Source organism: Podarcis filfolensis (assembly GCF_964270895.1).
Source record: "Podarcis filfolensis genome assembly, chromosome: 10".
In the NCBI taxonomy this organism is placed as follows: domain Eukaryota; kingdom Metazoa; phylum Chordata; class Lepidosauria; order Squamata; family Lacertidae; genus Podarcis; species Podarcis filfolensis.
This window is the reverse complement of record NC_139612.1, coordinates 24,473,247-24,495,280: the sequence shown is the minus strand read 5'-3', so window position 1 is coordinate 24,495,280 and position 22,034 is coordinate 24,473,247. Positions and strand designations below refer to the sequence as shown.

The window sequence follows — 22,034 nt, the reverse complement described above, 5'->3', positions numbered from 1 at the left end:
ATGGTGGACAAGTTAAGGTGACACTAGGGTAGTTCAAGAAAGCAAATACTATTGGAAGGGATTTGGAGGACAGTAAGACAGTAATAAAATGATGTTTTATTATGTAGATCCAACTCAGAAAAGGCTCTCTACATTCATTCACAGAAATACAATTATTGGAGTAACCCATCATTAGCCTCTATATTAGTTCTGACCAGCTGGCAGAAATGGCAGAAGGTTGTTATTGCAGTGGCAAAATTGTAGCACATTTTCAGACATAAACATAGCAATTCCTATGCCTCACCCTCTGCCTTTATGTGCTGGCACAGCAGGTTGCAGGATCAGGTCATTAAATATTCTCTCTCTAATTCTGAAACCATCATCTGATAAAACTGTTAACAGTAGTAAAAGTCAAGACGAAGCATATTTTCAGTTGAAAATACCTTTCATTGTAAATGTTTGCTGTGGTCTCAAACTTTTATTCCCTTTTACTAAAAAAGAAAAAACCCCTGAAAATTACTCTGTATTGCATATAACATTTAAAAAGCATTTTATAATTAATTTTCCCAAACAAATATTTAAATATTTTTAAGATAGGATTGTTTCAAAGGTAAGTGAAAACTACATGCAAGAATAACAAGGACTTTGTATTTATGGTCTTTCAAGGGACCAAAAAAAAAAAAACCCAACACATTTTAATTGGTGGAAGTAGTAAAATAATAATCCTGATTATGAGTTTCTATAAATGCCATTCTAGCTCTGATTAAATGTCACAGGCATAGACTTGTTATTTAAAAACCAGTGAGGCATAATTTGATAGCTATAATGAAACTTCCCAAAGATTTGTCTCTGAAACACTGTTCTCTGCACATCAAAGAGCTTTCGTGGCATAAAGCTCCATCATGTTACTTCTACAATTTGCAGGAGAGGAGGGGGAGGGAATGGGACAAATTGTTCACTTAAATACAGTGGTACCTCAGGTTACATACGCTTCAGGTTACAGATTCCGCTAACCCAGAAATAGTGCTTCAGGTTAAGAACTTTGCTTCAGGATGAGAACAGAAATTGTGCTCCGGTGGCACAGCGGCAGCGGGAGGCCCCATTAGCTAAAGTGGTGCTTCAGGTTAAGAACAGTTTCAGGTTAAGTACGGACCTCTGGAACGAATTAAGTACTTAACCCGAGGTACCACTGTAGGTATAATGGGAGTGTGGAATGAATAAATCCATGCAGACTTTTGCATGAATTGGAGAGGGGTAGATCACACACCCCATCGTGCATCTCAATTGACATTTAACTTACTTGACCACTGGATCACCAAGTTCAAGATTCATTTGGGCATTTATTTTATTATTATATATTTTAGAAATTTATGCCCTGCTACTGCAAATAAGGTGGGACACGGGTGGCGCTGTGGTCTAAACCACAGAGCCTAGGGCTTGCTGATCGGAAGGTCAGCAGTTCGAATCTCCGCAACAGGGTGAGCTCCCGTTGTTCGGTCCCAGCTCCTGCCCACCTAGCAGTTCGAAAGCACGTCAAGTGCAAGTAGATAAATAGGTACTGCTCTGGTAGGAAGGTAAACGGTATTTCCGTGCGCTGCTCTGGTTCGTCAGAAGCGGCTTAGTCATGCTGGGCACATGACCCAGAAAACTGTCTGCGGACAAACGCCGGCTCCCTCAGTCAGTAAAGCGAGATGAGCGCCGCAACCCCAGAGTCGTCCACGACTAGACCTAATGGTCAGGGGTACCTTTACTGCAAATACAGAGGCTCACTTACTTGTGGGGGCAAACTACCACCTGGTATATTGACTGCCAGTCTGCTCCCCGGCCAAGATCAGTGTTTGGGCATTAACATCTAAGTTCCTAAAAGGCTCAGAACCAGATTACTTGAGAGACTGCTTTATCCCTTATATACCCAGCAGATCACTGCACTCTGTAGCACAGTTTCTCCTTAAAGTTCCCAAAAGAGCATAAGTCCATTCCACAGTAATTTGGAGCAGGGCTTTCACTGTGGCTGCCCCGGTTCTGTGGAACAACATTTCTGTTTAGATATGACACAGGAACCTGCTATTTGTACTTGCCAGAAACAGCCGAACACAGTTCTGTTTCAGAAAGCTTTTTCAGCTGGGTAAAAATGTCACTATTTGGTGGTTTACTCTATAGCTTTTCAATCTATCACCAGTTGTTCTTTGTAGTTTTTAAGAAACTTTTAAAGTTGTGTTCGTGGTATGTTTCTGAATCACCTTGAGACTCATGTGGAATGTGATTCATAAATTGATTAAATAAATAACAGAACTTGTCCTATTGAAGACTCCAATCTGCATTAACCACTAAAGGCTCCTGGGAACAAACAGGAAGTCTGCACTAGGCATAGGCTAGAGGGCAAACCTAAGTTTTGTGACTATGCAATGTAGGAAGCAGCTATCAGTTTTCAGTATTCAGGTGCAAGCAGCTGTATAGAAGCAGGATGGACTAAAGATACAGGTGGTGATTGTTCTTTTACCTCTGCAGTGTGGAGTGGGATAAGCTTGCAGATACCCCATTCAAGCCTTTGCCGTTTAAGACCTTGATTAGATTCTAAGTGCTGACTTAACTGCAAACTGATTCATTTAACTTTGGTAGCTATCGCCCACACAATCTATTCTCCCCTAGATGTAACAGTGGTGGCGGTTTTGCTATTCCCATTAGTTCCATCACAGCACACTGAAGATACAAATGTTTGAAAGAGGCAATTTGGCGTACAAGAATCAACAAGTAATAATGAATTATTCCAATCATTATTTCTCCCCCCCACCCCGCATCATTTCTGCAAAATGATGTTGTCAAGAATGCCAGTAACAAATAATTATCTGCCTTTTCACATGGAGGGGGTACCTATTGGGGACTGGCAAAGAAGGCCTACAGCCAAAGTGATTGTGAGACTCACATACAGAGTGAAATAAAGTGTACTTGTGTGTTTCTGGAAGAAATTTCTGCTGAAAGAGAGGGGGGGGGAGAGAGAGAGTTTTAACCCATTAACTTGCGTAAAGTAGTTTGGAATATAGTTGTACTATGATACTCTAGATGCAGTGGCGTAGCGTCGGCTGTCAGCACCCGGGGCAAGGCAAGTAATTTGCGCCCCCTAACCCGTGGATCTGCGCCCCCTAACCCGTGGATTTGCGCCCCCTAACCCATGGATTTGCCCTAACCCCAGATGTTGCGCCCGGTGCGGCCCGCCCCCCCTGCACCCCCCACGCTACGCCACTGTCTAGATGTGTTTAAATTTATTCAATGAAATGTGCTGCTCATGTAAAATTTGTAGCAATGCACATAAACACATTTAATAAATGAAATGCATTAAAAATAACGCTCACCACCATGAGTGGTGATGAGTAACTGTGCATCAATGGGCAGCCTGGGCACTGGTTCTAGAAAGTTGATTAATGGGAAGGTATTCTTGCGCGTTTTGGACAATGTAAATGTAGGATTGCTTTAGTAGTAATAGCAGTGATTTTTTTACTCAGGAAATTGGTTTTTTTAAATAAAAAACACAACCGTAATGCCAGTTTTGTAGAGTCAAGGGGGTGTTTTAGACGTGTGCTTTCAGGACAAACTACTTCTGAAGTTTCTAAAGTGAGTTGTGATATGGTTTAGTGGTCTGCTCATCAAAGAAAAAGTCCTACCCGGCACATACAAGTCCTTGGACTCAACCAAAGCATCTCTTTCAGTCTGCAATACTACACTAAGTAGCTACCCAGTGTATCAATTGGCACAATAAGTATGTAAAGCTACATATGTGGCTAGAGCTGAGCACCGACTGCATGTATTTAACAGCTAAATCTATGGCAATCTGGTTAACAGACCAGGGCTAATTATTTCATTTCTAGGCAAAGTTATGAATCCTGTTGGTTTTTAAAGTACATACGGAAAAACAAATGGATATAGTAGGGTTGTTCAACAGTGGAACGGTCTCCCTTGGGAAGCTGTGGACTCTCCTTCCTTTGAGGTTTTTAAAGCAGAGCACTTGGGGGCCCTGTACTTCAGTGATTCCGATCCTACTTCCAGGGCCATTTCCAGAAAGTAGCCATGAGATGAATGTGGGCCAATAAAAGGAACCAGAATCCTGAAATGGCAGGGGTGTCATGTCCAGGAAGTTGGAGAGTACTATTTGCTGCATTGCCTTAGGCAGCAAAGTGTCTTTGGCTAGTCTTGTACACCATCTTTAATACTGTAATCCAGGGATGGCTAACTCACAGCTCAGAGAGGCTTGATCAAACCCCACAAACATGTACTTTCGTTTCCTCCTGTGAACCTACATTGTTTTTAGAAACAGCAGCAAAAAATTGCACTTGATCTTAGCCAAAAGGCCGAGAAAAAAATGGGGAGTCAGCCACAGTGTTGGTGGGGATGTGATTTGCCCCATCCCTGGTCATCATACTGAACATTTGATGAGTGGAGAGGAGGCAAAACAACATTCATTCCTCTGTTTACTTGCATGGAGAAGCTGAGAAGGAGAATTGTGTGCATGTGTGTGTCTACCTGCATGTGTCAAGTACAGTGGTACCTCGGGTTACATACGCTTCAGGTTACATATGCTTCAGGTTACAGACTCCGCTAACCCAGAAATAGTGCTTCAGGTTAAGAACTTTGCTTCAGGATGAGAACAGAAATAGTGCTCCAGCGGCGCGGCAGCAGCGGGAGGCCCCATTAGCTAAAGTGGTGCTTCAGGTTAAGAACAGTTTCAGGTTAAGTACAGACCTCCGGAACGAATTAAGTACGGAACCAGAGGTACCACTGTATGTGAGAAGGGGACTTTTGCCAATATTTATTGCTGGCAACAGAAAGTTGCCCCCCCCCCAGCTCACCTCTCCCACTATAATTTGTCAGACTGTGTTTTGTATTTTATCAGGTGTATCATTGTATCATTACTACTACCAATGGTTCTTCCAGGGATGGAGAGGTGGGGAATCTTAAAAGAATTTAGGTTTTGTTTTGCAATGTATCTGCTTTCAGGAAAATGAGATCAACTCTCAATGATGGAGTAAGCGAAATGTGCTTCCATTCCCTTAGTAGGTTAACCATGTCCATCAAATAATATTTGAAGGGCAATACACATATCTGAAAACACAGAGTAAATAGGTATCTTAGGACTTCAGCCAATCACTTTACCCGCTGCTGTGTTTTACTATGTGCTTTCAAACAACACCATTTATATACTGCATAAAGTACAGTGTGAACAAAATGGTGATCTGTCTTAGCTGTGAACAAAACAAAACAAAAAGTTTTGTCCTGTGGATTAGAGAAATTGAACAGTTTAGGTATATTTAAATAATCATGCCCAGATGACAGCTTCAGGTTTGGAAATATAATTTGTTTTGCCAATCATGTACAAAGAATAAACTAAACATGCAATGTTATTAATGAAGTGCTCAGCTGAGCAAAAGCTATAATTAAAAATAAATACAAATCATTTTTCCCTGTAATTAGATATGGCTATATCTCTACAAGCTGCTAATTTATGAGCATGCAAAAATACCCCACTCCAGCTAATATAAAACACTACAGAGACCAGAACCTCAATTTTCAAGCTTTTACAAAAAGCATTCTAATGATTAATATCCGCTTTGCCAATTATCACTTGTCAGTTCTAGTGTCCCACAACTGCCTTTGCAACTATACAGATGTCTTAAGTAAATGTAAAAACACTCATTTATGCTTATTGCTCCACTGTGAATCCATTGTATTATCCCTTGTAGACCAAGATATCTTTCAAAATTATTCTAGTAATTATAAAATAAATGCTTCTTTTATGGATGTTTCCCCAAAGATTTAGAAGGGTCTTGGCAAGACTAAGAACAGCTAACTTTCTTTTCAGCAAGTCTTTGTTGATACAGTCACTGGAATAACCCAAATAACAAACTCTACAAATCGATAATCATAGTTATTTTCTCTTCTGCATTTGTCTTGTTTTTGTTTTAACCTGCATCTACTGGTGTCTGTGCATATTATTTCTAAGACTGTGAATCTACCATTTACATATGGGGGGAATGTTGTCCCAAAAGAATATCAGCTTGCCAAACACACCACAGAGACAAGGCCATGGAACAGATAAGCAACAATGCCCAGTAGATAAGAGTTTGGGATTGTATCTGTATAAGCAGAATTCCAAACTAGATTCATTGGAGATCTTGCACAAATGGTACTTAATCATCTGTAGAAACTGTTTCTGAGGAAACCAATGGAAAATATATGATAATTTTTTTAATATATTTATTTAAGCTATTTGCTGCATTTATATTCCACCTTTATTCCAAGGAGATCATGACAGCATACATAACTCTCCCCTCCCCCCAATACATTTCACCCTCACAGCAACCCTATGAAATAGGTTAGACTGAGAGACCTTGACTGGGCTAAGTCATCCAGAGTGTTTCATCACTAGGCAGGGATTTGACTCTGAGTCTCCTTTGTCTTAGCCCACCTAGTGTTTCCCCAACTTGGGTCTCCAGCTTCTTTTGGACTACAACTCCCATCATCCTTAGCTAACAGGGCCAGTGGTCAGGGATGATGGGAATTGTAGTCCAAAAGCAGCTGGAGACCCAAGTTGGGGAAATGCTGGTCTAACCACTATACCTTGCTGATTCTCCTGCATGTGTTGCAGCTTGCATGGTGTGTGGAACAAGCTTTGTGCATGTCTAAAAATAACTTATGCTGTTACAAGCCAGCTCAATCTCTGCACAGCGGTGCACGAGATTCCAGGTGTATTTGCCCACCACCAAGGTCTGTGTTTCTTTGGGGGAAATTAGGCACAATGGAGACTAGTGCACAGCAGCAGCACCCCAAAACACTCAAGTTTAGCCTATGGCAGCATCACCAACACCCTTTTTTTACTCTGCAGCCTACCTTGGTCTCCAGGGCAAATACAAGCACAGTTCCTTCTCTGCTTCCGAGTACCATCTCTGCTGTTCCTAAAAGCTGCCTTTATTAATTTGCATTCTAATACCCAGTTCTTTGAAGATTTTAATAATAATAATAATAATAATAATAATAATAATAATAATAATAATAATTTATTACTTGTACTCCACACATCTGACAGGGTTGCCCGAGCCACTCTGGGTGGCTTCCAACAGAATAGAAAACACTTGTTGACTGACTAGGATTAAAGGCTGGTACACACTTAGGAAGTTTAACTAGCTTAATTAACTATACACTAATTCTTGATGCTCAGAAGCAGGTCCACACACATATGCCAATACACATGGATCTTGGTTACATTCGCATGGTCTGATACACAGTCTTTACACATAAATGCTAATTAAACACCTCAAACCTATTACATTACCCCCCCTTCTAATATTATACACTGAGACTGCCTTATAACATACAAGTTCTAATTAAATCCTAATATTTACCAAACCTAAACATTTAGCACCATGGATCTATTACGTTATATTTTCCCTTTTTTCCAGTCAGGCATTAATTAACTGTGAATGTCCATGTTCGCTAAGTGTCAAAATGCAACAATCACTTAATCAGGTGACAACAAAAACTGCAAAAAAAAATTAGCAGGGGCAATTAGAATAAGATCTGTTATTTGATTATTGATGTAAACCTCCAGAATGTATTTTGTATAGTTACGTTTTTACCTCTATCTTCAGTTCATTTTATGTTATTTTATTGCTATGGCTAGTGGCTGATGCAAATAAAGATTCTTCTGATTCTGATTCTGCAACAATCACCAGATTGTGGACATTCACTGTAACATATAAATCAAGAATGAATTATGTGGCGTGAAAATATTAGGGGGGAAACATAGGAAGCTGCCTTATACTGGTCCGTATTATAGACCAGTATAGTCTACATTGACTGACAGTGATATTCTATATTACATACAGACTGGATCTACACTCTCTAAAAAAAACTATAAAAAAACAAACGCTAAGAAAGAAAACACTATATAGCTCTCAATGCAATTTTTAATTGATTGCTGTACAGCGCACCCTGGTGTCACATTTTTATAACACATTTATAATGTTATAACCAGTATAGATTAGTCCACAGAAACCATTCATACATTTCAAAGGGTTATTTCTTAATTCAGATATTTACTTTGTGGCTCCGATCTGGTGGAATACTCTGTCATAGGAGACTAGGGCCCTGTGGGACTTGACATCTTTCCACAGGGCCTGCAAGACAGAGCTGTTCCACCAGGCCTTTGGCCAGGGCACAGCCTGACTCCCTCCTTTGGCAATCTTCACAGAACTCTAGCCCAATGGTTGCCATCAATTTGATTTGAATTAATTTTATAATGAAATGATTTTAGAATGTTGTGTTATTTTATTGTTGTTAACCGCCCTGAGCCCGGCTTCGGCTGGGGAGGGCGGGATATAAATAAAAATTATTATTATTATTATTATTAATTATTATTGCTTGAAACTTCCAGAACTTGACATCAGTGGAATTCAGATTCAGCACTGTACTCTTATCAACTCTAAGTAGAATCCCTTTTCATCAGGGAAAAATCAACAGAGGAACAATCTCCTGCACTGAATCAACTGAACAGGCATGTCCTTCATAGGTGTGGAGCACTTCAGAAGCGTAGCTATCATGTTGATCTATACATGAAGTTATTCAATACAGGACTATTTCTGAATCACTGTATATTTCATACACAAAATGTACATTACTGCTGATAGGAAAACAACAACTGAGTATCTGGGATTTGAAGCCAGCCAAACATTAAGAATGCTGCCAATATAAATAGCACTTTAAATGAGAGCAATCATATACATGCTATTCAGGCAAATGATTAACTGAGATGAATGAAATGAATGAATGGGTAAGAGCAGCCCTGCATATCTCCCACTGGATATTTTGCTACCTCTGGCACAATGGCAACACACTCCAAAATTGCTACTGTACATATCTCTGTCTCTTCTATTACCTCTCCAAGCAATATTGTTAAAGAGTGGTTGCAGTAACAGATCTATTCAAAGATCAACAAAAGCAGGCAATTCTGTTCAAATAACCCAATGCATTTTGAGTCACAGATGGTTCTTCACCAGGGGAATCTATAATTAAGAGATAAATAACCCTTAGCGCGCGCACACACGCACACACATTTCCAGCATCTGAAATACCACCATCTAAAAAACTATGAAGATAAATCAGACTGGCTTGATGACAAACACAGGGTGAGACGGAGCCAAAAACAACTGTGTAACTGTTAGCTGAGGTTATCAAAGGCAAAATTACAAGACTTTATTTTTAAAAAGTAGGAAAGGATGCTGGTGGGTTAGAAATCAAAAGGTGTTGATGGAAAATGCATGGTTACTACAGTTCTGGCAGGTTTTTAAAAAATAAATAAATAAATAAATAAATGGAAACAAGCATCCAATTAGGACCAGACAGTTAATATACGAAACAGTATACAGAACAGAGTATGGTTATATTCTTCTTTAAAATCAAAAACAAAAAACCCTGCAAAGCTAAGAACTAAAAATTCCTATAGTACTCTCTAACCTATTTTTAGAAGAAGGATAGTCTCAAATGTCCTTAGGTATAATAGGCTTCTTGTGACATAAGAACTTTTCAGATTGTTTGCCTCTAACGGCCCAAAGACTGAGAGTTTATCCTGTCTTAGTTCCATACAAAACATTTTAAGCCTTTGGCTTTCCCTCAGGCAACATCTAGCCCAGAGAGCTGAAAGGGGGGGAAATTAGGATTGCGATACTGGCTCAAAAAGTGAAGTGTTGTAATTATTCTCTTACTGTAAACTGTTTCAAGTACAAGCAAAGTCAAGGGAAAGGAGTATTAAATACAGCCCAATTACTTTTACTTTATACAGATAAAATCATGCACCCATCCCATTGTACAAGGATCAATCCAGTTTGCTTAATTGACCTTGAACCTCAGTGCCAGTACTTCTCTCCATAAATATAAGAGAGATCCTCTGGAAATGTAAATATAGCAATTTCAGAAGTGATATGCACAATATTCAGAATGAGACGTTAGAGACAGAATAATTATGGATAGTATATACTTCCCCAAAATACAAACCCCACATCGTAACATTCCTACAAAATACAGTATATGCTTCAGAAAGGGGTTTAGCCCTCTCTATCAGATAATGTAGAGTTTTTGGACACAGAGAAGCATTCAAAAATACAACCCTATGCCTGCAATCTGAAGTGGTACAGTTCAAAATGCTTCCACCTCATTTGACAAAGAAGGCTCTCGGGAGAACAAAGATTATAATGAATGTGTGGAAAAGTGAGGCCATCAATCCTCTTTTCCTAGTGCTACCGTTTCTTTTCTCTCATGGATTACAATTTTCCTACAATGAGATTATCAACGTAAAAACAAACAAACCCATAATATATGATGAAGCTGTGAGTAAGACTGCCCAACGTCCCGACTAAGAGGGTGAACTTGAGGGTGGCGCTTCCCTTGAGGGAGGAGCACATTAAATAAATGGTAAGACGACGCTTGGCAGGGAAGGGATACTAGGGAGTTATTGGCACTGTCTTGAGCTGGGATGAAGACTTCCCTCTGTCTCAAGGGAATTTAATAAAAGAGAACAGCTGATTCAAAGAATCACTGCACCGATAACAAAAAAGCTGTTCATGCAGAAGCCCTCCTGTACTGCAATTAAGGATGGAAGATCTGAACTGCCATGTTACTTGTCCATAATATTCCGCTCCTTCCTACAAATAATAAATTTTGTGTCTAGGCTGCTGTATCAAAATACTAATTTACTACTATTAAACCCCTTTAATCTGATAGTGTCAGCACTCATGATACTCTTCCCCTCATTCTGCATTAACACTCCCCTTTTTGTTCTTATGCGCTTGCCTCACTCACATAGAGCTGGTTTGCACGTCATCCTAAGCCTATCTATGACTCAGTGAACATGTACAAGTGTGAGAGTTCCTACAAAGGAGATTTCAACAACTACATGCCTCCCCCTAACTTCTGCTGCGAGCTGAGCTGTGTTTTGGCTTAGCGTGTCATCCAAACTTTGGGTTCTAGGTTTCTCTTGGTTTATCTCCAGAAAAAGCATGCGCTCATGCTGTTTCAAAAAGGTTCACATATAGTGCTTTCTCAAGATTTATTGGCATAAATAACCTCCTTGTTTTTCTGAGTCATCTGAAGATCAGAATCCCCTTCTCACATTATAAGGATGCTAACTATGATTTAAATGTACTGGGAAAACTACACATCATCAGTCCAGAACAGAATATACTTACTAAACTAATGTGATTGAATATTTGGTTTTGCTCTTCATTCCCAATACTGGTTGTTGTTTTCCTTCAGATTTCTCTCTCTAGTCCAGGCAGGTAATTAACACCCTTCTTCCCCTTTTTTATTTGACAACTCTTACAGAAAAGCTTAAGTAACATAAATTACGGAATGCCTTTTTTTTTAGCTGAGTTTTCTTTGAGAGGCGGCTGTGTAAATACAGCTGTGTTTTGGGACTCCTCACTACCTCTAAATGGGCCAATGTGAGACGAACTGCTTTTCTCATTAGCAGCAGGGGATGTTACATTCAGACTGCAACGTTTTTTAAATAAAGCTTTCTGACACTAAACGGAGTGGGTGGGAAGAGTTTTCTAGTGCCTTATGATTGCATTCCTTTCTGCCCAATCTAACTGGTTCTTAGCTCCAAAGATTAAAAACAATGTCCTCTTTTTATCCATTCCAGCTCAAATAAGAGATCCACACATCCCTTGAGAACCAAGGCATGAGTCATCAGTGACAGCAAGAGGCACATGCCTAATTAAGGCATACCAATCATTGTCTACATGAGAGATAATTAGTCTGCAAAGGGTCACACTGTTCGAGAGTCCGGAACGTATCTGGGATTTTTTTTTTTTTAAGCAGCCAATGTTGCTGTCATAGTTAACAAAGGATGCATTTCAACATGGTAATATTACAGCTGCAAATTATTTTTAATGATGCTTACAAAAAGCAACATATTGATACTGGTGCTGAGAAAAATAACATAGTTATACTAGATGTTTAAGGCAGAATAGTCTGAAGAACCACTGGAGTGAACTCTTGGTTTTTCCATCACAGCGTGGCTTGTGCTGTGTTTTATCAAGCTACTACTTTCTACCATTTATCAAAGTACTTTATTTTTTTACCTTGCTGATCTTTCAAAAAGAGCAAGGCCCAGTAAGTGGGTTCCCACTGTACTAACCATTGAAGTAAAGCTGAGATACAATGGCACTCAAGGCTAAATAGGCTAATACAGGGCTTCCAGAGTTTAGACCAATTTTCTGTCCATGATCACGATATATCATGGTGTTAATAACAGAAACCATGCACCTGCAATATTTACTATATATTAATATGCACCTTTATGTGCACATTTTGTTGTTGGAGACTGGCACTGCAAAATTCAGAGAAGTGAAAATTTCAAAGGATAGCTGTGTTTCAGTTCCTGTATTGGTTCATGTAGTGTGAATTAGGTGGGTTTGCATTAAAATGTGAGCTGAATTTCTCCCTCACTAATAGAATGAGTCCCAATAAACCCAATGGCCCTTCAATCCCAATATATATACATATAATCAGACTGTACACCTCCAACAAAGATATTCAGTTCACGGAGGAAAACAGCTATGTAGAAAGTAAGATTTAATGTCTGTTTTTTGATAACCAACATGTTTCTGACATGACCTGCTTTACGTTTCACGTGTCTTTATTCATTTTGTATTAATTTTGCTTAGTTCCTAACAAAAGCTTGCTATAACAAGCAAATATCTCTGCAGTTGGCCTTTACAGAACAGAACCTTGAACAGCTGCAAATAAAACACTTCCAAAGTAAGGTTTCCAGCTCTAGCAGAAATGCTGAAATACAAACATATTAAGTGCCTAATTCTAGTAAGCTTTTGTTTTCTTAAGATATATGGCGCATAAAGAGATCTAGTGAGTTTGCTCTTTAATGTTTAAGTAGTACTGAAGCCAGCTATCATTATAATGGATGGGAACGGAGGCAGAGGGAAGACACATATTTTGCAATGCAAAACCCATCCTTTGCCCCAAATAATGGTGACCTTAGTGCTTGTGGCAAACGGAAACTTTTACCCTAACTGAACTGAGACCCAGGCTGCAACTCATTTACTTTGTCACACAGACATGAAATAAGACCAAGCTATTAAGAGCCAACCCAGGGCTCAACTTCTGGATTTGAGTTCAATTTCTTGGTCGTGCTAGAGCAGGAGTGAGCAACTTGCAGCCCTCAGCTTAATTTCATGTGGGTGTCAAAGAGAAAAATGAGGAAAGGGGTACAATGGGGGGGATGTAAGTGAAAAGAGGTGGCAGAAAAGGAGAAAGAGCTCTGGCTCTGCCTGATTTTGTCACTGGTCCAGCACAAATGCCAGCATGTGTCCTCTAACAGCGAGGAAAGCAGTCATAACCCCCCCCCCCCAACAAGGCTCCTCAATTTGCTGCTACAGGATGATAAAGAAATTAAACCGTGGAAGAGTTTGTGCTTATGTGCGCTTTGTGTTTGTAAAGTTAATAGAGTAGTACAATCCATCTACTTTAGTATAAAGTCATCTGTATACTGAATAACTCTGTATATTAAGCTAGAAATGTCTTAAATGCCAAACAGGAAGGAAATGAGCAGCTTGATCATTTCTCAGCATGCCAGTAGCAGCTGGCAGGTAGCAGCAGCACAGAGCTCTTTTGCCAGAGGCATATTAGCTTTTAACAAGAAAGTTTGCAGTCTACACTCAGACATATATGTTCCTCCTGTATATAAACTTAACACTTTTACTGAGCATTAGGAGACGTGTGTAAGATGTCTCACTCATTAATAAATGAAGCACTCACACTATCAAAATTTCATTCTGGTATTTGCACCTTGGAAAGAGGAATGAAATTTGCTGCATGCACGCACATCCACCCACCACAAAATTAAATGCAAAATATAAATTTACGTTCAGCCAAGTTTCATCTTCAGCAATGAAATGTTGGGGTCTCATGCTTAAGTGCACTATATGTTTCAGGTTACAAAATAATCACACATGTGTCAAGGGGGTGGAGGAGTAAGTAGCTTTCTCCTTTCTGAATTTCATTTCACAGAGAATGGGCCAAGAATGTGCTAATATTGTTACATTTGTGACAACTGCGCATTTCTTTCTTAGTATAGCACACACAAAATGTTGTACCTCCAGTTTAGGTGGTAACTAGATAGGAAGTTGTTGCATACTCGACACTCTGGTGCCTAGAAGTTTAGTATGAAGAAAATGTTAGTTCTGAATAACCATTAGATGTGTAGTAGAGTGCCTGGTCTTGGACATACAGGTCACTAGCATTTCCTTTTAAGTGTTTTCAGGTCGAGTGAGAGGATAGTATGCTCTTGACACACTGACAACAAACCTTTTTGGCCAAACACACAACTTCTTTGTCCCTCTCTTCATATGCACAAGTAAACAAACCATGAAGTTCCTCCATTAACCACTGTTTTCCATTTTGCTTGAACCAGAAAACTAAGGTTAAAAGCTTTGAAATAAAGCAGGATATTAAACCATGGTTTGAAGCTGCCCTAATAACCTGGCTTGTTCCAAAGCTGTTACCATAGTAACCTGATTCAGACAAAAAATGGTAATTAATGGAAGACTTTGTGGATCTTTTGTTCCCACCACAAAGAAAGGCGAGAAGTAGCTATGTGCAATGCCAAAATGATTTCCAAAATGTCCTTTTCCATTACCAACACTTCATACAACGGCTAAATAATCATTTCAGTATTGTTTCAAGTATATATGCAAAGCATGAGGCTGCTTGTTATTCTGCTTGTTATTTCAGACCAAAATAACACATATTTAAACACCAGAATCTTGGTTCTTATTGATAATGGAACTGAGGGCCACCTATGAAATTTATTGGCAGTGCCTTCAAGGAATTATTCTTTACACAATGAATAATGCATACAATGTGGTGATGGACACTAGTTTAGACTGAGAATTAGATATACTCATGGAAAGTAATTCTACAAATAGTCAAAGCACTTTGTCAAAGCACTTTATATAATTTTATTTATACACATAATTCCATAACTGTCTGCATATGGTATGTAATTTTGCCTGCAACTAGCTCCAAATGGAAATTTCCTGTTCTCCAATGGATATGAAGCAAGTTAATCACCAAGGATTCTCACTTCCCTAACACCACAATTTTCTCTCCCCTTCTAAGCTCATTCCTTACTCTGGGCTGATGCTCTGCAATGTTACAAATAAGCCAATGCTCTGCAATGTTACAAATAAGCCAATACTAAGAGAGTATCCAGTCCTACTGTAAAATAACAAGGTTACTTGAGTTCATTGCCCAGTGACTTTCTTTTCTTTAGATCAAATCTGAAAGAACCAATAATGAAGTTTACCTGAAGGCATTAGCAAGGATAAACTTGAAAGGTAACACTGACCCTAATAGAAGAAGTCTTGCCTTTGCCTAAGAGCTTTCTGTAGTGCTAACTTCGTATTTATAATTCTTCTAAACTACTGCACTAGTGTCCAAGAAAATTTTCCCCCACCAAATCTTTAATACAGAAAAGAAGCCCATTTTTAAGTCTTTTGTCACCAGCAGCACATCCAACAATAGGGACAGCAAGGTGGCAGGTAATTCAGCTTGTGAAGCTAATGCCAGAATTTTTATTAACTAACCATTTGTGCAAATGTTCTTTTCTCTGCAAGCCTGAAGAGTACCTAATTTCATGGAACAGATTATATTTTGATTATGTTATTCTGTACCATTGCTACTTTGCATTGCATATATATTGGCCCCTTGCCACAAAAAAATGCATTAGAAAACCTCAAAACAACATAATGTTTCACTGACATGTTTAGCTCACACATTGTCTGATGATTTTATTTATACACATTAAGACACTGCAAGTTAGAAAGCTTTACACCTACATACAAAGGGGGGTGGAGTGTGTGTGTATAGGGGTTGTAGCTGGGAGAGGAAGCCCCAATGCACAAGCAGAAATTCATTGTGCAAGCGGACCGACACCACTTGATATCACCCAATACTACAGGCTTGGAGGCATTACAGCAGGGTTCAAACTGCTACTCAGTCATGAAGCTCAGTGAATAACCTTCAGCCAGCCATTATATTTCAGCTCAACTTACCCCAGTAGGTTACTTTGAGGATTAATCATTGGGGAGGATCATATCTGCTGCCCTGAGCATCTTGGAAGAAGGGTAGGACAAAAGCTTCATAAGCACAGCTAAACAAATTGCAGTGCAGCCATTGGCCATGGCACCAACACCATGGCAAATTAAACCTCTTTTGAAGGTTTCTGCAGCATTTCAAGTGGAAGAGAACAACCAACAATAGAAATACGCTTTGGAAAGTCTACTGCTGATGCTTAAAGGATAGTGCCAATAATTTGTCGTTTGCCTCCTCAATGCCCAGAGCAGTTTCAAAACTGTTTCTGAAATCCCTGTTTAGCTAGTAAGCGGCAGAACTGGGATGCAAAGCCCCCAAGCCATTTGACTATAATCGTCAAATGGCTTGCTCCAAAGTAGTCCCAATGAAGTCAGAAAGATCAATGGAGCAAGAAGCTGGAAGATGTTGGTCTAAGGATCTTTCTTGTTAAGTTATTAAGTTGTGGCTCAAAGCATCCCTGGTCCAAAACTTGTCTCAGGCACTACATGGCCTTAAGCAAGCCATTATCTCACAGACTCAGCCCCAGTGCTGTACAGGGATAATTGTGACCTACTTTAACGGATTGTTGCAGGGATTACTGAAGTCATTTATTTAACTGCCTTCAGTACCATGGAGTAGTGTGTGTGTGTGTGTAGAAACACACAGATACCTAATAAAAATGGCGAAGAATATCTCCACTGTTTATGTATGTAGCATGTGCACACATGTATGTACAAGTGTGTACATAAAGGAACAGAAAAGAGCAAAATACAATTATGTGGCACTGAACAGATGAAAACAGAATATAAATATGTTTTAAAAAGGGAAATATAGATGACTTCTGAGAAAGATACTATGCCTCTCCTGCTGACACCAGCAGTGTTTATTTCAGATAACGTTTGTCACTAGTTGTCTAAAAGTTGCAAGTCAGTCTTGGAGATTAGCATTCAATGCCAACAAATGAAGGAAAGGAAGGAGCCAAATCAGATGTTAGTTCAGACTATTCTATGCTTTACATATTGGAAGACATCCTTGCCAGGGGATGCAGTGTTTACTATCTTTTACCAGCAACATCTCAAAATACATTTATCAATGTCAGTGAACCATTGGCCTTATCATAATACAAGTTTGCAAACAAAGCTACCAGTATGAATTATGACTGCAGGAAACAAAAGGAAAACAGTGCAAGATAGAATGCAACTTGATCTGTCAGTCATGTATTGCCTACCATTTTGTTTGTTTATTGAAAATATTGTGTGCCAAGCAATGTGCCACAAGACTTGCTGCCGATATTGCTGTGACAGACCAACCCTGCCAGCCTTCTGGGAAAAAACTGAGTTGCTATTATGTTTAATAACATGTGAAGTTCTACAGTGATTTGAATTCTTATTGTACTCATACTTGCAAACATATTGGTCATGATCCCAAAAATGTACACACATTAGTAGATGTCGATCTCACTACAGATGATGGTGACACATGAATCAACATTTGTTCAGTAGGTACCACATCACCAGTGGGAGGAGAGGGCAGAACCAGTGCAGAGAGAAGAACTTGTTCATTTACATTCACACACAGTGGATTTAAGTTCAGCTGTAAATTGAAACCTGCAGTCCTAATATGTAAGTTCCATTGAACTCAATGTGGCTTACCTTCAAGCAGACATATGTACTATTAGGCATATTGCTGTGCTAATTGTATCAACATGCAAATGCTTAAAATTTCTGAATACTTAGTGATTCTCTCTCTCTCTCTCTCTCTCTCTCACACACACACACACACACACACACACCCCTATTACATTGGTATTCTGTCTCCAGATGCCAGCATTTTAGAAAATAAAGATTTTTAGGATCTGTCTGCCAGGTTGTCTAAATATCACCTGCAGTAAGCAACACAATATTTTTTTACCCAAAAAAATTTCTGCTTATATTGTTTAATAGTAGCAAGTACTAATTGTTTTCTCTCTCTTTATATTGAAGGTCTCTTTTCAACAAAAACAACAACAACAAAAAGAAGGAAGACATCATGGAATCTAAACTTAACACTACTATATGATTGTTCTGCTTCCTTTTTGACAACCTCCTGGGTGGACCACATTTTTCAAATACAACTCAATATTATTGTTCCCCAAATATGCCTCTCTTAACTGGACAAAGTGACTGCAAAGGAGCCACATATTTCCAAGAAAGAGAGGGTTGTTGTGCTTCTGCAGCATGCGTCATTTGACAAATGCAAGTGTTTGTCTTCTCAAATGACCATCTCCTATTGAACTTAAAAAACTGTAATTGTCCAATCCTTAAGGGCCAATTACTTTTCTGGAACAGTGAGCTAAAATGAAGGACATACCATTCAAAATTTACTTTTTACTTGGCCTAACTATCACTGTGCTAGTTCAAGCTGTAGATAAAAAAGCAGACTGCCCACAGTCATGTACATGTGATATAAGACCGTGGTTCACTCCAAGATCCATATACATGGAAGCTTCTACAGTGGATTGCAATGATGTAGGTCTCTCAACGTTCCCAACCCAGTTGCCTGCTGACACACAGGTTCTACTTCTACAGGCAAACAACATTAAAAAAATTGAATACCCAGCAGACTTCCCAGTAAACCTTACTGGTTTGGATTTATCTCAGAACAGTTTATCATCAGTGGCCAATATTGAACTTCGGAAGATACCCCAACTTCTTTCAGTGTATCTGGAAGAAAACAAACTTACAGAGTTGCCGGACAAATGTCTCACTGGGCTGAACAATCTCCAAGAGCTCTACATTAATCACAACCTGCTTTCCACAATTGCACCAGGAGCCTTCACAGGTCTTTATAATCTTCTTAGACTTCATCTCAATTCCAATAGTCTGCAAGTGATCAACAGTAAGTGGTTTGAAGCTATTCCTAATCTGGAGATTCTTATGATTGGAGAAAACCCAATTATCAGAATCGAAGATATGAACTTTAAGCCCCTTATCAATCTGCGGAGCCTGGTTTTAGCAGGCATAAATCTCACAGAAATACCAGATAATGCCTTGGCTGGCCTTGACAATTTAGAAAGCATCTCTTTCTATGACAACAGATTAGTAAAAGTGCCCCACACTGCTCTTCAAAAGGCTACTAACCTTAAATTTTTAGATTTAAACAAGAACCCCATTAACAGAATACGAAGAGGAGATTTTAGCAATATGATACACCTCAAAGAATTGGGAATTAATAATATGCCTGAACTGATATCTATTGATAACCTGGCAGTCGACAATTTGCCAGACTTGAGAAAAATAGAAGCTACGAATAACCCCCGACTGTCATACGTACACCCAAATGCATTCTATCGACTTCCCCGATTGGAATCACTCATGCTCAACAGTAATGCACTCAGTGCCCTGTACCGTAGTACAATTGAATCTTTGCCTAATCTCAAGGAAATCAGCATACACAGCAACCCAATCCGGTGTGACTGCGTCATCCGATGGATTAATATGAATAAAACTAGCATTAGGTTCATGGAGCCGGAATCATTATTTTGTGTAGATCCTCCTGAATTTCAAGGCCAGAATGTGAGGAAGGTTCATTTTAGAGAAATGATGGAAATCTGCCTTCCACTGATAGCCCCAGAAAGTTTTCCCTCCAACATAAATATAGAAACAGGCAGCTATATTTCTTTACACTGCAGAGCGACAGCAGAACCAGAGCCTGAAGTGTATTGGATTACTCCATCTGGACATAAACTTTTGCCCAACACTGTTTCTCTTAAATATTATGTACATTCAGAAGGAACGCTAGATATCAGTGATATAACACAAAAAGAAAGTGGCTTATACACATGCATAGCAACCAATTTGGTCGGTGCAGATTTAAAATCCATTATGATTAATGTGGATGGTTCTTTTCCCCAGGATAACCATAAATCTTTGTCTATTAAGGTAGAAGACGTGCGATCTAATTCTGTACTTCTGTCCTGGAAAGCAACTTCCAAAATAGTGAAATCCGCCATCAGATGGACTGCCTTTCCAAAAGATGGAAATTCTCTGGCTTCTCGGAGCACTCGAATTCCATCCCATATAAAAGTCTATAATTTTACACATCTAACCCCATCCACGGAATATACAATTTGTATGGACATCCCCACTGTCCAGTTACAGAATGCAAGGCAGTGCGTCAACATTGCAACAAAAGGGTTGGATCCAACAATGGCAAATTATGAGAACAACATCACTACATTGTTTGTCTGTCTTGCTACACTTGTGGGATTCTTTTGTGTGGTTTCTCTCTTCAGCTGCATCTCTCATGAAATGAACTGTGATGCAGGACACAGCTACTTCAGGAATTACCTGAAGAAACAATCCTTTTCCTTCAGTGAGCTTTACCCTCCTCTAATCAGTCTTTGGGATACTAACAAAGAGAAAAGCACAGCGCTCGAAGTTCAAGCAACAGTCATAGGTGTTCCAGCTGATATGTCATGAGATACCAATGTTACTGTACTAGTGTGCTAAACTGGGGTGCACAAGACTAAATAATTGTGCTCAATAAAAAAGCAAAAAAAAAAAGTATCCCTCTACAAAAATCAAAACCTTGGATTTAGCAGATGGTGATAGTTACAAATACAAATATTTGCCGGTGTGGTATTTTTTTAAAACAAACACCTGTCTTTGAAGAATTCTGTGCCAACCAAATTGTTTTCTAGGACTTTATAGTGTGACTTCTTACAATCTAAGAGGCACTCAATGCTGTCTATACAGTGCAAGTAGAGGAGAAAATTTTATGTATTTGTTGTTTTTTTAATTAAATGTAGAAATAGTGGAATTGAGTAATACCCTCCTCCTGTGTTATATGACACACATTAGCCACGAGTTTTTGCAGTGAACTAGAATTGACCCGTGGTGTGATGAATTGGACAAATTCTGTAGAGTAGAAACAGTGAGTATGTGAAACTTTTTTTATGAGGAAAAATACATTTTTGAGTACAATCAAAATATTTTGGACTTCTTTCTTTCTAAATAAGTTCTTTTTGGGATTTACTGGAACATGCTGTGCAACACCAACATTTTAATATCCAGTAAATACACACAAACTTGCAGGCCTGACTGCATCAAATCTATTTCAGGCTGTGTACTTGCAATAAAGGACACAATAAAACACTTTCTGAAGTATTCACATAAATGTTTAGGAAAGGTGTTTCATTGGCTGAACACCAGGGCTAATTTCCACTACGTTGTGTTTTGTTTTTAAAAAGAACAAAACAAAACAGCAAAAAAAGCTGTATTTAATTTGTAATCTATGAAGCGCTCAGCAGCTTCTAGTCAAAAATTATAGTACTATAATCATTTTTGTATATTTTAAAACAATTGAATTCCCCAAAGTCATGGATCCATTTTCATACAAGTCATTACCATAATCATTCTGATTTTACAGACTAGCTATTATTGAGTAGAAAACTGAAACAAGATGAGCTGTGTGAACATCTGCATTTACTTAAATGGGCCACACCACTTGAACTGAAAGAGTATTTGGATTAAAAATTAATAGAATGTTGTGACCTGCTGATATTATTCCCAGAGGGAGCTGGTTGGTCACAATAGGAAACTGGATTTTGAACTAGATGGGACTTTGGAAAGATCCATCAGGGTTTTCTTGCAAACCATTCAAGAAGTAACTATTGTTAGCAATGAATCTTTTCTCTAGATGTATCATGCCTTCAAACTGCATATCTCAAAGAAATCAACCAGATTAGATTCTGTGATTTACCCAGACTCCATTCAAATCAAATGAAGAATTCTAGGTAACTCAGCCTGGCTGCATATGCACATTTGAGTATCAAGGCTTGGTATATCGAAAATATATTTGCTTTTCTGTTGCAAATATTTATTTGCTTTTCTGGTACGTTTGCTGTGTTCAAGACTAATAATAATAATAATAATAATAAT

The 22,034-nt window shown here is 38.9% G+C and overlaps 2 protein-coding genes across 3 annotated transcripts in view; one reads left to right on the top strand and one right to left on the bottom strand.

The window, feature by feature from the left end:
* LRRN3 (leucine rich repeat neuronal 3) overlaps nt 1-21,083 on the top strand; it is a 43,660-nt gene extending 22,577 nt beyond the window's left edge. The window contains exons 2-3 of one of the 2 annotated variants that reach the window (XM_083574499.1): nt 15,314-15,377; nt 18,096-21,083. In XM_083574499.1, coding sequence (XP_083430625.1) covers nt 18,450-20,573 — 2,124 coding nt within the window. In that variant the 5' untranslated portion in view covers nt 15,314-15,377; nt 18,096-18,449 and the 3' untranslated portion in view covers nt 20,574-21,083. The remainder of the gene's footprint in view (nt 1-15,313; nt 15,378-18,095) is intronic. The other variant, XM_083574498.1, reaches the window with a different exon arrangement.
* The window catches only part of IMMP2L (inner mitochondrial membrane peptidase subunit 2), a 460,855-nt gene that overhangs the window by 274,394 nt on the left and 164,427 nt on the right, over nt 1-22,034 (bottom strand). The gene's annotated exons all lie outside the window — the stretch shown is intronic.